Source organism: Podarcis filfolensis (genome assembly GCF_964270895.1).
Source record: "Podarcis filfolensis genome assembly, chromosome: 1".
NCBI lineage: Eukaryota > Metazoa > Chordata > Lepidosauria > Squamata > Lacertidae > Podarcis > Podarcis filfolensis.
Genome location: NC_139604.1, coordinates 115,625,843 through 115,643,318, shown reverse-complemented (window position 1 = coordinate 115,643,318; position 17,476 = coordinate 115,625,843). Strand labels below are relative to the sequence as shown.

General features: G+C 45.3%; 1 protein-coding gene across 1 annotated transcript; it reads left to right on the top strand.

The window, feature by feature from the left end:
• Window positions 1-999: 999 nt before the first annotated feature.
• Window positions 1,000-16,120, top strand: LOC310764169 (alpha-1-antitrypsin-like). Its single transcript, XM_083617618.1, has 5 exons — window positions 1,000-1,156; window positions 5,524-6,227; window positions 8,542-8,812; window positions 13,413-13,560; window positions 15,863-16,120. The coding sequence occupies exons 2-5, from the start codon at window positions 5,531-5,533 to the stop codon at window positions 16,052-16,054; spliced, it is 1,308 nt and encodes a 435-aa protein (XP_083473744.1). The 5' UTR covers window positions 1,000-1,156; window positions 5,524-5,530; the 3' UTR covers window positions 16,055-16,120.
• Window positions 16,121-17,476: the final 1,356 nt, after the last annotated feature.

Below are 17,476 nucleotides of genomic sequence, written 5' to 3'. Positions count from 1 at the left end.
GGGATTAAGAGTCTCATGCTTTACCATGTTGGCTACTGTGGGAACAGAATGCTACACTGCTTCCCACCCCCTTTTTAGTGGTAGTGTCCTCTTTCAAACTCCAATACATTGGAATTCCTTGGTAGTTGTCCACATACATCAGGGGCCCTGACTTGGGCACCAGATTATGGGTGCCCAGCAGCAATGCGCCATAGTGGTGCCTGGGAGCCCCAGAAGTCATGTTGGAGGCCCCACAAGGTCTTGGGATGTGACTTTCAAGTCCTCTCAAAGCACTGGAAGTTGCATCGAAAGGCATCACGAGACCTCTGAGGTGGCGTCTGAGGCCTCGTGGGGCCTCCAATGTGACTTCCGGTGCTTCATGAGGCCCTGGAAGTCATGTCAGAGGCCCTGCAGTGTGAGTGCTGAGCACCCACAACAAAACTTTTGTTGGCGCCAGTGACATACATATTTATTGAGCTTGATAGCCCCGTGGTCACAGTTTCCAGTTGGTTCAATAACATGTCTCTCACCAAGTGATGCAACTTTTTATAGTCCTGTTTACAATGCTATGCTTTTCACCTGTTCACACACTGAAGCTCATCCTTTTACATCAACCAAGCATGAACAGATAGTTTTGAAATCTTCATGAATTGGTGTTGTGCATAGGAGTATGGTCCATTTCTCAAACGTTATACCCCAAATATTTTTTGCACCAATTTTGAAGAATGCGATCCCCATTTCAAAGAATACCAAGTGCACAGGGATATAATTAGATATATGGGGCTGTTGCCTTCTAGATAGTGCTTGTCATTGCCAAATTAATCCACACTGCTTGGGCTTAATTGCCATTTTCAAAATTGTTCCTTTTGTTTATAATGAGCTGGAAGATCATGACAATTGAGGTGTGGATTGATTATTTATTTATGCATTCACAAAGGGATTCAGTTTGATGAAAACCAGTTCCCAAATATCAAGGAGACAGACAGTCCTGTATCATTATAAAGTCACATGTCAATTCGGCATCTAGTAAAACTAGTTCCCTTTGTGCCTATGAGTCAGATAAACTAGTTTGCCAGTGTCAAAGGATGCTTTGCTTTCTCCAGCATCCAAAGGGATCAAAGAAGAAGGAGCGGTGGTGAAGACACGGAGAGAGTGGCAGGACAATATTGATTGAACTGTAAGTAAAATTCTCTTAGTAAATTGGGATTTGTGATAAATATGTTATTAGCCACAGTGTTGGATATCTGAAATTCATGAACCTACTTAATTGAAATGCGGGCTTGCTGGTGAATTTCATAAAGCTCTTATAAAAGCTAGTGTGGAAGAATATCCTTATGCGAGGGAGATCCTATCATAAATTTTTATTGGAAGTATTGTACAAGGTATGTTATCAAGAAATAATAAGAAAATAAAAAGAAAAGTGGAGAGATAAAGAATGAAATTGGTAGACCTTCTGATACGTTGAAATAAAAAAGAGCGATCAAACTCTCTGGCGTAGCGTGGGTGGCCAGCACCTGGGGCCGTGTGGAGGGTGCTATTAAAGGCTCAAAGAACACCAGAATAGCCCTTTGAATCAGACAAAGGCTGTCAATCTATGTTTACTCAGAAGTAAAGCCTACTGAATTAGTTGAGATTACTCCAAAGTAAAAGGGGTTTAGGATCGCAGCCTGAAACATGTCTTGTTCCAGTGTGGTGTAGTGGTTAGGAGCGGTAGTCTCGTAATCTGGTGAACTGGGTTCACTTCCCCGCTCCTCCACATGCAGCTGCTGGGTGACTTTGGGCTAGTCACACTTCTTTGAAGTCTCTCAGCCCCACTCACCTCACAAAGTGTTTGTTATGAGGGAGGAAGGGAAAGGAGATTGTTAGCGTCTTTGAGACTCCTTCGGGTAGTGATAAAGCGGGGTATCAAATCCAAACTCTTCTTCTTCTTCTAGTCCAAAGTCCTGCTTCTTGCAATAGCCAACCAGATACAAATGAGAAACCCAGAAGTAGGGTAGGAGAGTAATTACGTTTCTCCAGCACCTGAGTCACATGGAAGGTAATATCAGTAGCGTACCGTGGGTTGCCAGCTCCCAGGGCCATGGAAGGGAGGGAAACGGATGGAATGTGCATGCGCATTCAACTGCCTAACAGCGCCTGTGTAACCCAGGAGATTGTAGCCACAGAGATAAGAAAAGAAGAGTCATTCCGTTGTCTGGAGAGGTCACTTCCTGGTTCACATGGAGAAGCCAGTTTCAACAAAGCTCAGCAATGGAAGCGCACAGCTGTATTGATGCAGGACTGGGTACTGAAATTTTGTGCCCCCTAGCAATTTTGCACGTGGGGCAGCTGCCCCTGTGGCCCCCCTCATGCTATGCCACTGATCAAACCAACTACATCATCGCAAAACTAGAGTACAATTAGTGGGATTATTTTGTGCATTTATTGTAGATTCTCCCTTTCATCCAAGGAGCTCAAGTTTTCCCCCTCTGCACCCATTTTATCTTCACAGTCATCATATGAGGTAGGCTAGAGTAGAAATAGCAACTGCTCAAAGATCACCCAGTGAGATTTAAACATGGGCTTCGCCACTCCTAGTCTGGTATCCTAACTACTACACCAAACCGTTCTTGGGTGGCTGCATAGAAGCAATTAACACTTCTGAAGTTTGAATGAGAGTTTAACTGTATGAACCATTAAGCAATAAAGCAAGTCACCTAGTGAGCTTGTCAAAATATCTTTGTACTGGGGAGACTGCAGAATAAGGTGCACTTTATTCCACATGTGGGAACATTTTCCAGTGAGAGCCCTTCAGCAGAAATCCTTGTACAGACAGGACAACTTCATGGATGCTTTAGCTGAGATTCCTGCATTGCAACGGGTTGGACCTCGGGAGTCCCTTCCAGCTGTATGATTCTAGGATCTTCACCCTCCTCCCCCAAGTTGACCATATATATATGGTCCACTGGTCTCCTGTCACAACCCTTTCCAGTGGCTCAGCATGGCCAATACAAGCTTATCTCATTTGAGTCTTACAAGAACTCATTGAGATAGTTTATGCTTAGACATACTGTAGTGGCATCCACTGGTTGAAGCTGGTATAGCATTATGGTCAACAATTCTACTCCTGCCTTAGCAAGGAAAGTAGAAGTAACAGCTTCTGTGAACATAGATGATTTACTCATCCAGCTGAGTATTGGCTTCAGACTGTAGATATTTCTAGCAGTACCTGGAGATACCAGGGGTGGAATCTGGAACCTTCTGCATGCCAAACAAATGCTGTACCACTGGGCTCTTCTACTTTTATCTGCAACATGGAACAAGAGCCTGATTCTTAATAATATATTATTTAGTAACGTATTAAATAATATTTGAAACAGGGGGAGTATCCAGTCCCACTCCAATTCCATTCCTTTGTTTTATTGTTCCAGGGTTGTCTCTCCCTGTGAAATATACTCAGAGTCGCAAAGTGATTTCATGCTCTTTATTCAGCTCATAGTGGTGAGGAGGAATGAATGAAAGTCCCCTCAAGGTATCTGCTTTATATACATTATTTACACAATGGGCTGCACATGATTGGCTAATTCCGGAATTCTACTGTAAGCCAATCAGGTTGTGGATTCATTTCTATCTGGAGTATGATTGGGTGGTTCCTGCCAACCAATCATACTGCTGCATTGTTCTAGGACCAATCAGACTGCTGCATTCTGAATCCTATTGTTCTAGGACCAATCAGACTGCTGCAGTTTGGATCCTATTCAACTCAGTACATAACACCCTGAGTGTCACTCGTCCTGGATTCAGGTTTAACAAGAAAATTTTCTAAACTTTATTCCAAAACTGGAGCAAGGGCTGCTTGCTGCAGCTTTCAGTTCCTTCAGTTAATTTACACCTGTCTCCCCAACCCTGGCCCCTCTCGTTTATAGCTGTGCACATGAAGGTTGATAATACACTGCAAAATAACAAAACAAAAATAAATGATAAATCTTAATGCCATTTCTTGCTGGTGTGTACATGAGCTCCTTCACAATGCAGGTATTCATAAAATTATATCAGGGTTGATGTTTTCCAGTATTTTTTATTAAGTGTAAGTTGGAAGGGAACTGGAAGCAGCGGCAAACTATGCACGCACAATGCTCTGTAAAAAATGTTGCCATATTTAATAGACCAGAGTAGAATTTGGTTGGCTGAAAACTGCAGGGGCAGGGAGAAGGCTCTTATGCTTGTGTCCTGCTTGAGGATTCCCCACAGGCATCTGGTTGGCCACTGTGAGAACAGGATGCTGGACTAGATGGGTCACTGGACTGATCCAGCAGGCTCTTCTCATGCTCTAATGTTCCTGTAAGTGGACTTCAAAGTTCAATAGGGAAGAGCCTGCAAGTCTTCTATAATGGAACCCAATATTCCATCTGCTGAATTATAATGAAGGTGGGGGTGCTGCATTCATTGCGTGGACAGGCGGAGTCCCCAGATCCCAAGCGGTCCCCCCCGTCATGTGGGATAACGACTCAAGACAACGTGCTATGGGATTAAATTGGCCACAACTTTATTAAATTTCAAATGTGGGTAGACCTTGGCTCAGGCATTGGGCGTTCTCCCTCCCCAGTCCCCAGCCGGGAACCTAGGGAGCATCAGGGTTATCCAGTGTGTGTGGGGGGGATGGGCCGGCTCTAGAGAACATATGTTCAAGCAGAAATAGCCGCCCCCGTTACGCTGCCGCCGCAGGGGAGAGCAATGATGACCTTTCGGCGTACGGTCAAAGCCTCCCTTCAGAAACCCCTTTAACGGGGAACCCTGGTATCGCCGCCGCAAAGAGGAAGATGGACTAAAGGATTCCGCCCAAGGCCCGATACCGCCAAAATTGTGACGTTTTGCTACGGGAAAGGTGAAACCTGCCAATGCAGGGAAATTCTTTTCCGGCCCTTTAACAGCGACCTTAACGTAGCAGCGCCCGCATACCTGTGAAGAAAAGTTAACCTGCAAAATAAGACATTAACTGAGGGTGGGTAGGGTGGGAGAAGCTCTGGAGCCAAGTGAGGATTCCCAGGTAAGATCCTCCCTCTATTGTGTGGGCAGGTAATCCCTCCCCTACCTGGCCTGGTCTCCTTGGCAACGTTTCCCCCAGGTGGGATTGGACAACTGACTGAGGTAGGCGGAGACCTCCAGGTATCCCACCTGAGGGAAGGCAAAGCCAAGCCTATGCTGTTGGAGCCGCTCCAGATCTAGGGGCTGCATGCGTCCACGCAAAGGGCACCCCCCGTTTTAGGCGGGGAGCGGTCATTGAGGTGGGATGAGGTGGCAGCAGTGAAATTGGGGCAGCTCAGGGGAAGTGCCCCTAACCTTGCCACCTCCTTCCTTCATCTCCATCCTAACAAGGGCAGTGCCAACAAAAGGATGCTACTACCTCTGCCCCTGCATGATTCAGGGTAACCATGGTTTACAGCCAATGGTGCAAATAGCACACTAGTTTTTTTTTGGGGGGGGGGGAGGCAGCTGAAAATAATGAGTTAATTGAACTAATGTAATTTTTTTCTTTCTCCCTCCTCTCTCTCATTTTTTTAAAAGGGGGAAAATGGCGATTTCCCTCCTCTTCTTTTTAATTGCTGGGATCCTGGCTAACAATCTTAACCTACCAAATTCTGTGAATCCCAGCAGTTACATGAACAGGTGTGACAACTATGAGAGCAACCCCCAAGATCTGAACCGCCAAAACCAACCCAATGGAGGAAGAACACAGACTCCAAACCAGGTCCTGGTCAACAGCAATTCAGACTTTGCATTCAAGTTCTTCAGGCAGGTTTCTTCTAATGGAGGCAACCGGGGCAGTCCATTCAAGAAGAACATCGTCTTCTCTCCCATGTGTATCTCCACTGCTTTTGCAATGCTGGCTTTGGGTGCAAGGGCCAACACCTTAGACCAGATCCTTAGAGGACTAGACTTCAAGCCATCAGAGATTCAGGAGAGGATGATACATGAAGGTTTCCACAACCTCATCTACTCGTTAAGCAACGGGGGTTCAGGCCTCCAAATGGAAATGGGGAATTGTCTGTTTGTGCAAAACGAGTTGCACCCACAACCTCAGTTCCTAAGGGAGCTCAGGAACATTTATGGAGGAGAGATCTATATGGAAAATTTTAAGAACACAGCAGTAACTGAGGAGCACATCAATCAATATGTCAAAATGAAAACCCATGGGAAGATTTCTAAGCTCGTCGATGGAGTCGACCCAATTACTGAAATACTACTGGTTAGCTATATTTACATGAAAGGTAAGACAAGCTAATGGGCCTGCCCTGTGATCTCCTTTCCTCACCTTATGGCTAATCCTAGATACTTGTCACTTCCCACATAGTTCCAAAGTAGAACTTCATCCTGTGTACTGATGTTTGCTTTTGTTTGTGAGGAAGAGAATTTTGGTCAGGCAACCAATTCCTGCTTCATGGTATTCTATGCAATAGATCTATTATTAGGTGACCTCAGTAATTACGACTGTGCAAGGCAGCCTCAATTCAGTTTAGAACCTAATTCAATGTTCTAACCTCTCTCTCTCTCTCTCTCTCTCTCTCTCTCTCTCTCTCTCTCTCTTTCTTTCTCGTTCTGTCTGTCTTTCTGTCTTTCTTATGCCCTGCACTTCCAAGGCCAGTAAAATGCATGGGATTTCTTAGTGTGTTCACTGAAGTTAGTAAAAGTATTTAAAGAGCACTTAGTAAAAGTATTTAAATTAGGCACAATGACAGAAGGGGGGAAATACAGCAACCTCTGATTTAGATGAAAAAGTGGAACAAATAATTAAATATGTTTCCATATATGAATTATTAGCCAAATACTGAAGTTGTATTCAACCATATACAACCATGAAAAGATATCATGGTGTTATTCATTAGTTAGGTTTTAGAACTGAAAAATTTAGGTTGGACAAACAGCTAATCAATACAAAACCAAGGCCTTCAAACCACCATGACATTCATAGGATATAATGAGTTGAAAAGTAATTTAAAGGTCATTGAGTCCAACCCCTGAGTAATGCATGTGCTTTTACTATTTTTTGTTGGGAGCCTACAGTGCAGGATACAACTACAGTATCTCTGTCAGATAGCCACCCAACATCTGCTTAAATCAGAGGTGTCTGTCTGTGTGCGTGTAGAGGAGCATTCATCCATAGAACCCCTTCTTAACTGCAGCCTGAAATGATACAGTTCCATTGTCTCTGGATTTAAGCCACTTGTTAACTTTGCATTTTGAGATAATGCAAGGAGCAGAGGTCTCAACAGGCAACTCAGTTTTTTAAAAAATTAACTGGGCACCATAATAATTTATTTGATAAATAGTGTTCTAAAAGGGCACACATTGGTGTTTACGTACCCGCCCCTGGAAGTTATGAACTGATTTTTTCAAAAGTGAATTCAATATACACACCTCAGTTTATGATATCTGTGATTGTTTAGCAGATGCCATTCACAGCCATATGGGCCTACGTGCAAACTTTTCGTTTCTTTTAACTATGTCAGCTAACATAGGAGAATCCGATTAAACATCAGGAGGAGCTTTCTTTCTTTCTTTTACAAATATATTTATTAACGGGTATATTTCTTTGAGATACAGTATATAAGAAATCAAATCGAGCTTACACACATTGAAAAAAATAGCATATTTTCAGGAAAAAAGATGAACTATAGCTGAGCATAAAACAACAAGGAATTTAAATTTTATCTATTTTTTGCACCAGTAACATTCCCTCCAGAGGGAGGTGCACTGTTCCTGGAGGTACTGCAATACCAGGTCGATGCATGGAGTGGATGGAGCAAGCCCCTATTCCATCTCCCACCTCCAAAAATCCATTTTATATATAGTCCTCAAATAGAGGACATATCAGATATTAAACTGATAAGAACAGATGCTACACTTGATCTTAGCCAAAAGGCCGAGAAGCGATCCGGGAAGAGCTTTCTGACAGTAAGAGCAGTTTGATAGTGGAATAGGTTCCCTCGGGAGGTTGTGATCTTCACTTCCTTGGAGGTCTTTAAGCAGAGATTGGATGGCCATCTGTCATGGATGCTTTAGCATTGCAGGGGGTTAGACTACATGTCCCTTCAGGTCCCTTCCAGCTGTACGATTCTGTGATGCAATGATTCTATGATCTAGGTTGTGATGAATTACATCATGTACTATAACTATATTTCAGAGATGTTGAAAGAGAAAGTGAGAGAGGGAGAAAAGCAGAAATATTTTTGAAAGCTGAAAGAAAAGCGAAAGGACAGCTCTAGAGTAAGGGTTGTAGCCAATTCCATTATCCTTAGCCCCATTGAAATTAATGAACCAAACTAGTCATGTCTATTATTTTCAGGGACTCTACTCTGAGTAGGACTAACATTGGATACAACTTGGAGAAATGAAAGGTAAAGAGAAAGAAGACAAAATCCCATGGACTAAAGATCTAGCCAAGGTCAAGAAATGTTGAGTGTCCTAAAGTACCTGCAGCTTCTTGCATGCAAAGAGGTCTATGCAAGAGTAGAATTGTTCTAATGAGTAACAAGTATCTATGCCACTTTTTAAAAAAAATTTCCCTTTCTTCTTTTTCGTAAGCCAAATGGAAGAAGCCCTTTGACCCAAAGTACACGACAGAGCAGAACTTCTACGTGGATCCTTACACGGTTGTGAAAGTGCCAATGATGTTTCAGATGGGCATGTTTGAAACTGGCTATGACAACGAGCGACTGTGCACCGTTTTGAAGCTGCCTTACGAAGGACATGCCGCTTCCTATTTTATCCTACCTGACAAGGGGCAGATGGAGAGGGTGGCTAACAGCTTGTCGTGTGGAGCTTTGCGGACTTGGAAGAGAATACTCACACGGAGGTAACAGCTTTCAACTTTTGACTCTGGTGTCAAGCAGCTCAGGTTCAGATATATAAGAACAATTGTGGGGTGAGATTTTGAAGGAAAGGCCTTACTTCAGCAGTGGGGAACCTGATGCCCTCTCGATGTTGCTGGACTCTAGTTCCCATCAGTCCCAGCCATCCTAGCCAATGGCTAGGGATGAAGGGAGTTGTAGCTGAGCAACTTCTGGAGGTCTACAAGTTCCCCATCCTTGTTTTACTTCAGCAAATGCATGCAGCGGGCGGACATACAACACCCCACAAGTGTCCCAGAAAAAACTGGGACATCCTGTTTTATTGTATGAGAGCATGGCAGATCTTGCCCTGGAAAAGTGTCTTTTGGGTTATGTGATCTCACACAGGTCACATGATTTTGTGCAGGTACACAGCCTGGAAGATGTGCATCTTCCAGTGTTTTGCAACTCAAGATGTTGGACACTCAATGGGACGCGGGTGGTGCTGTGGGTTAAACCACAGAGCCTAGGACTTGCCAGTCAAAAGGTCCTGCCAACCTAGCAGTTCGAAAGCACGTCAAAGTGCAAGTAGATAAATAGGTACCGCTCCGGCGGGAAGGTGAATGGCGTTTCCGTGCGCTGCTCTGGTTTGCCAGAAGCGGCTTAGTCATGCTGGCCACATGACCCGGAAGCTGTACGCCGGCTCCCTCGGCCAATAAAGCGAGATGAGCGCCGCAACCCCAGAGTCGGTCACGACTGGACCTAATGGTCAAGGGTCCCTTTACCTTTAAGAAAGCTGATGGCAAGGATGGAGAATTTGTGGTCCCATTCCTCCCCCTCCCCCAGTGTTGGACATAAAGCAAAACCAGACGGCCTTTGGGGCACTTCAGACTGAGGTGGCCTTTGTGACAAAGTACAGATCAGGGTCCAAATTGTACCTTTGTTGCTGGTGCACACTCTTTGCTAAGCAGCCCTTCCTGGCATTTGGTGTTCAGGTAGCCGCCTCTACACATGGAGATTAGGAAGCTGTCTTCTGGGAATATAGCAGAATATAGTGCAGATTTCGCACTCATTTTCATGTTACATGCTTCCAGAAGATAAGCATTTTCAAATAATGCAGAATGAGCCCTAAACTTGAGCCAGATTTCTGAAAGTGTTTTTTTTTACATTGCATGAAAGCTGAAATCAAATGCAGAAATTAACAGGCAGGGAAATGTTGGGGAAATGGAATAAACTGCTGTGTGAATGCAGCCTGGGTTTGCACATGAGAATAGGGAGGTAACATGGATGGTTTCACTTTGGACTACAGGTGAGGGTACCACTTTTGAACACTCCCCCTTACAATTGCCCCTCCTTGAAAATAGAAAGCTAGCCTGGCAGGGGAAAAAAATTCTAGCTCAGTCCTTAGCCTGCTCTGCTGGATCTCTCTTTGCAAGGATTTTTACATGTAATGGTACATTATAGAGAGATAGATAGCCACCCATCTATCCATAACCTATGGGATGATTTATTGGAAGCTTTGCTTGCCCCCGGAGTCCACACGCTTCCCCTGCGGTGCTCTGCTCCAAAGGGCTCCTCACAGCTTGCTTCAGCAGAGTGGATACGCAGCGTAGAAACAGAAGCTGTTGCCGTGTGTGCGTAAGAAATCAGGCTTGACGCACGGTGTCCTCCTTATCTTACAAATAGCTTTATTCTCGTAGCAAAACAACAGATCATAACTTTCCCAGTGACAAAGCACACATCTTGCTCCTCTCCCGGTACGGAGCAACACACACTCTGAGATACAGAGTAGAACACTCCCCTCAGTATTCTAAACCACGCCTCAGAATGTGAGACGTCACTCAGAACTTCTTAACCCTGTAAGTTCTGACTCTCTCCATACCCCCTCTCGTATCACATTCTGAGAGGACCTCTGAGTGTTCAACACTTTCTCCACTGCCTTTCGCTCCTTCCTGGCATCATTGTCAGGCACCTGTTGAACCTCCTCACAAATTTCAGGTTCGCACTGTGCAAGACCAACCCACGCATTTGTGACCTGAAACCTCTCAGCTGGAATTCCCTTTGTTGCCCGAGATGACCGCCTGGGCACAAACTGGGGTGCTTCTTCTGACCCACTGGGGCCAGCAAGTGCGTCTTCTTCATCAGACGACTCCCCCTCTGACTTGACCTGTCTGTGAGCTTTCTCCTTTACGCTAACAGGAGATGAGGGCTCACTCTTGGACACTCTTTTAACAACCTGTGGAGACGCCCTACCCTGGTGCTGACCCTGATCATAGATCTGGTCTCCATCACCTGGCTCTCCCTCCTCCTCAGATTCAGACAGACAATCTGAGTGAACGTCTGGGCTCGCTTTGCGCCTCGCCCTACTATCCTGTTCATAGAATTCAGCATGTTTACTGATCAGAAGCTTGGTCTGATCACCTTCTGGACATGCAAATCTCCACCCCTTTGTCGCAGGTTCATACCCACAGAAGATCATTTCCTGGTACCTTGGGCCACCCTCTTGCTGCTGAAACTTTGGTACAGGCACCAAGGCTCTGCAACCAAACGAACGGAAGAAATGCACCTGCGGTCTCTGTCCGTTGAGCAAGAAATACGGGGTGTCACCTACCACTGAATTGTAGCACCTGTTCATCGTGAAATTGGCCGTCTTTACCGCCTCCCCCCAAAAACTTTGAGGCAAACCAGAGTCACACAGTAGAATCTCTGATGCTTGAACCAGAGCTTTACTCCTCAGCTCTGCCACGCCACTCTCCTGAGGAGAAGTCACCTTGTGACGTATTCCTCTCTGGCGAAAGAACCTCTTTAGAGCAGACCCAGTGACCTCTGAACCTCGGTCACACTTGAACCCTTGCACCTTGGTGGAGAACCTTAGTTCCACCTCTGCAACCCAATCCTTGATCAGTTGCATTGCGTCCTCCTTCGTTCTCAGCGTGAACGCCCATGCGTTCTGCGTAAAATCATCTGTCAGCGTCAGCAGAAACCTGGCCTTGCCCAGACTTGGCTGTGGCATGGGACCAAAAAGGTCTGCGTGCACAAGCTCAAAAGGCTTTGTGGTTACTCTCTCTACCCTGGGATAACTGTTTCCCTTATTCTTGGCTTTCCTGCAAGCCCTGCAATTTAGGAGTTCACCACATTCTCTTACCTTGCACTCTTTGGTGCACTCAGATAACATCTGAATGTCTTCACAGGGGCCATGTGACATTCTCTTGTGCCACACGCAAGCACATGAAACATGAGTGTGAATGGTGGCTTTACCAGCATTCCCCTCACCCTCCAGAGATGTTTCCAGAACAAAGAGGTTGTTCTGATTTCTCTCAACACGTACTAGCTGCTTCCCCCCTCTGGAAATTGTACAGACATTCTTCTCAAAACAAACCATATACCCCTCCTGTAAGAGACAAGGTACAGATAAAAGACAATGTTTTATCCCTGGCGACACGTAGACTTCCAGCTGCGCCTGTAAAACAGAAACAAACACATTTCCCACATTGGTTACACGTCTCTGTGACCCATCAGCAAAACACACTGATTTCCCAGCTGAAACAGCTCTGCAGTTCCTTATCTTAACACCAGGTGTCTCAGACACGAGATGTCTATTTGCAGCAGAGTCTACAACCCAACGCAGCACTCTGTCCTCACTGGAGCTGTCCTTCGTTGTTGCCTTAGCAACAGACTTCCCGCTGCCCCCGTCCTTGGGGCCCTTGCAGGTGTTTTCTAACACTGCCATCGACGCAGATAGCTGATAAACGTCGTCTTCCCCCTCTGGTCTGGCTCCCACTGCGGCCTGAACTGCCGTCTTCAGTGCCTGCCACGCGACCCAGGGCTCCTTCCCGTCCACCTTTTCAAAAAGGACTGAGTACGATTCATGGCTGTCTGCCATCTTCTCCCCCGGGGCCCAGCTTATTTACGAACAGTAGTAGCCTCCTCTCGCACCCGGTTCAAGCGCAGATCTTCCCAGCAAGCTCCCTGCCTTATAGGCACAGCTCCAGCTGGCTCCAGCCTTTCTCCAGCGTCTCTTCAGCTGGCCGCAGCACACACCGGCACGAACGCAGCTTGCTTCACAGCGTTGCTGACAACTCCATAACCTATCCATAACCTATGGGATGATTTATTGGAAGCTTTGCTTGCCCCCGGAGTCCACACGCTTCCCCTGCGGTGCTCTGCTCCAAAGGGCTCCTCACAGCTTGCTTCAGCAGAGTGGATACGCAGCGTAGAAACAGAAGCTGTTGCCGTGTGTGCATAAGAAATCAGGCTTGACGCACGGTGTCCTCCTTATCTTACAAATAGCTTTATTCTCGTAGCAAAACAACAGATCATAACTTTCCCGGTGACAAAGCACACATCTTGCTCCTCTCCCGGTATGGAGCAACACACACTCTGAGAGACAGAGTAGAACACTCCCCTCAGTATTCTAAACCACGCCTCAGAATGTGAGACGTCACTCAGAACTTCTTAACCCTGTAAGTTCTGACTCTCTCCATACCATCTACATTCTGAAGTAGGGGAAGCCCATTTTACCACTTCATTCTGCTGTATAATATACACAGCCTAATATGCATGGTATTTTCTCATATGATTAATAAATTCTTCTTTGTCTTTCTCCCTTGTTTTATTCTTGAATAGCTCTGTAGATGTGTATCTTCCAAGATGCTTGGCGAGTGGAGAGCTTAACCTGAAAGACATAATGTACACCATGGGTGTGGTTGATGTATTCACTGACAGAGCAGACCTGTCTGGAATTACAGGGCAGCCTCAGCACAGGCTCTCAGGCGTAAGTTGGGGCTTTTATTTGTGAATGAATATGGTAGAAGCTGTGAAGGCTTGAATTTCTGCATCTGCATATCACCAGGCTAACTTGTTTCAGCATCATGGTGTCCTTCAAAAAATCCAGGTGTTGTCATTTGGTGAGAGTGGTAAACATTTTCTGTTAGTTAGCCCCAGGACAAAGAACATTGGGTGCTCATCAATGGTTCCTCTTCATCCTGGAGAAGAGTGGGGTGCCACAGGGTTCTGTCTTGGGCCCGGTCTTATTCAACATCTTTATCAATGACTTGGATGATGGACTCAAGGGCAGCCTGATCAAATTTGCAGATGACACCAAACTGGGAGGGGTGGCTAACACCCCAGAGGACAGGATCACACTTCAAAATGACCTTGACAGATTAGAGAACTGGGCCAAAACAAACAAGAAGAATTTTAACAGGGAGAAATGTAAAGTATTGCACTTGGGCAAAAAAATGAGAGGCACAAATACAAGATGGGTGACACCTGGCTTGAGAGCAGTACATGTGAAAAGGATCTAGGAGTCTTGGTTGACCACAAACTTGACATGAGCCAACAGTGTGACGCGGCAGCTAAAAAAGCCAATGCAATTCTGGGCTGCATCAATAGGAGTATAGCATCTAGATCAAGGGAAGTAATAGTGCCACTGTATTCTGCTCTGGTCAGACCTCACCTGGAGTACTGTGTCCAGTTCTGGGCACCACAGTTCAAGAAGGACACTGACAAACTGGAACGTGTCCAGAGGAGGGCAACCAAAATGGTCAAAGGCCTGGAAACGATGCCTTATGAGGAACGGCTAAGGGAGCTGGGCATGTTTAGCCTGGAGAAGAGGAGGTTAAGGGGTGATATGATAGCCATGTTCAAATATATAAAAGGATGTCACATAGAGGAGGGAGAAAGGTTGTTTTCTGCTGCTCCAGAGAAGCGGACACGGAGCAATGGATCCAAACTACAAGAAAGAAGATTCCACCTAAACATTAGGAAGAACTTCCTGACAGTAAGAGCTGTTCGACAGTGGAATTTGCTGCCAAGGAGTGTGGTGGAGTCTCCTTCTTTGGAGGTCTTTAAGCAGAGGCTTGACAACCATATGTCAGGAGTGCTCTGATGGTGTTTCCTGCTTGGCAGGGGGTTGGACTCGATGGCCCTTGTGGTCTCTTCCAACTCTATGATTCTATGATTCTATGAACTCAGGGCCTCTAAAAGAACTCAAAGTTCCTAGAGATTCTGAAAAACAATGGAATGTCCTGTTCCACCACTTTAAGACAACAATGGCATGTAGATAATGGACAAAGTTCCAGCTACCTTGCACAGTAAATTCCAATTCCTTGGATACCAAGGAATTTATATGTGTACCTGGCAGGGCAATCTTATACATATTTAGCTCACTGTGGGCTTGATCTCTGCTAAGTCTGTTTAGGGACACAGTCTTTGGCTGGATCTACACTGACCTTCTTAACGTTATTAGAACAATATTAGATATATCATTCTAAAATGTCACATGGCATACTGGTAGATTAAACACACTCCTCCTCCCTCATCATCAGGAAAAATGGTGTTTATGTGTGTCTTCTGTGTGTGCTCATATAAGTGTGTTCACTACCTTGTTTTGTCCATCACAACACACTTTTTCCTATTGCCAGTTCCTGGGTGCCCTCTGGTGTCACTTTTTAATAACGTAACTTCCCTGGGGAGAAGTACTAAAATGCTGGTGAATTTTCACAGGAAATTGGAAGGGACTTGCATGGAGACAAGGAAACTTGTGAAAACTGGCCCTTTTGCAAACAGAACCCTTTTGCAAGCTCAGGATCCAGCCCTGTGTCAGGAATCATACAATGCACACCTGGTTTTTCTTGATAAGTTGCTTTGAGCATTTGTTTTCTTTGGTCTAAAGCAACTAACAAATGTAATAAATAACAAAGACAACCCTAGTGCCACTCAAGTTGATTCTTTCCCCCTCCCAAACCCCCACCAATTTTGGTGGCAGTGGCAAAGAAGAAGAAAGAAAAGAAGTAGACTCACTGCTGGTGTGGACAACCCGATGGTGATGCAAATCACCTCCTCCCTCATCATCAGGAAAAATGGTGTTTGTGTGTGTCTTCTGTGTGTGCTCATATAAGGGTGTGTGTTCAAGAGTGTGGGGCTTCTGGCTCTTGGAAGTTTGGGCATATGAGAACGCTTCCCTCAGTCTCAAAAAACTGTGAGCCACCCCTAGTCCAAGAAAACGCATTTGCACTTTATCCATCCATTGGCAGCATGACATTCTCTCCCCCCCCAATCTTTCCTTTGCACAGGCCCTTCATAAGGCTATGATGATGATAGATGAGAGAGGAACAGAAGCCGCAGCAGCCTCTTCTATGGACATGGTGCCAATGTCTATGCCTACTATCGTTAAGTTCAACGAGCCTTTTATAACCATGGTTGTTGATGAACCTACTAACAGTATCCTCTTCATGGCGAAGATCTTCAATCCTACAGAGAAGTAGCTGTAGACCAAGATCACCTGACTGTTAATCAGCATGTACTCAATAAACTCATTGGTCTGAACAGCACTGAATTGACTTGTTTATTGTTTCTCCAGTTCAGCTGCACTACTGGGTTACTTGGGGAGGAAAGGAAGGGCAAAAGGCCAACTGGTGCCATCAAATCAGCATTACCTGCAAATTTGGGAACAGTGGTAGCTTCAGACCCATTCTATCACCCTATTCATATATATATCAGCTGCCCAAATAGATGACTCCCTAGTGCAGGGGAGGGGAGCATTTTTCAAACCAAGGTCAGCGTTCCCTTCTGGGCATCCTGGGACAGGGCAAGTGCTCGTGATGGGCAGGGTCAGAGGCAAAGATTCAGCAATGAATGCAAATATTATCTTTGCACAGAAGGCTAGTTTTTACATGCATACACCTTTCTGTTTGTTGGATCAATCCATCAGCCTCTGATGGATGATTTAGAAGAATTGGGTCCGGCATAACTTTCACTGTGTGTGCATGCCCGTATCCATACTTGGCAGAGTTACATCTCAAAGCAGCTCCTTCCTTGGAAGCGTCTTCGGGGTTGAAGGTACACCAGTAGGCAATAAACACTCATGGACGCCACAAAGATTCAGTCAAGTGTAGAGGTTTACTTCACAGGCATAAAAGCATATTGGTAGCAAATATATACAGACATTCACCACTGCCATGGTCAAGGCATGCTTAGAGTCCAACAAGTCCAAGATTCCCACTCTGCTTCTCTCACCACAAGGTGCAAGCAAGTGACTCACAACACGTTACAAGTTACACAGAACCATTATCAGTACTTCCTGTCACACTGCACACATCCAAAGAACAGTTCCCACAGAAAACATCCTTGCTACGTTGGCTCCCAGTACGTTTCCAAATACAATTCAAAGTGTTGGTGCTGACCTTTAAGGGCTCTAAATGGCCTCGGTCCAGTATATCTGAAGGAGAGTCTCCACCCCCATTGTTCAGCGCCGAGGGCCTTCTGGCAGTTCCCTCCCTGCAAGAAGCCAAGTTACAGGGAACCAGGCAGAGAGCCTTCTCGGTAGTGGCGCCTGCCCTGTGGAACACCCTTCCACCAGATGTCAAAGAGAACAACTACCACCAGACTTTTAGAAGACATCTGAAGGCAGCCCTGTTTAGGGAAGCTTTTAGTGTTTGATGCATTACGGTATTTTAATATTTTGTTGGAAGCCGCCCAGAGTGGCTGGGGAAGCCCAGGCAGATGGGCAGGGTATAAATAATTTATTATTATTATTATTATTATTATTATTATTATTATTATTATTATTACATAGACAAAACAGTCTCAGCCTTCTGCTTCTTCTTGGAATTTCTTCTCTTGTTTCTGGAACAAATGATTCTCATACAGAGAGAATATCCAACACTGTTCTCCAATCAGGAAAGCAA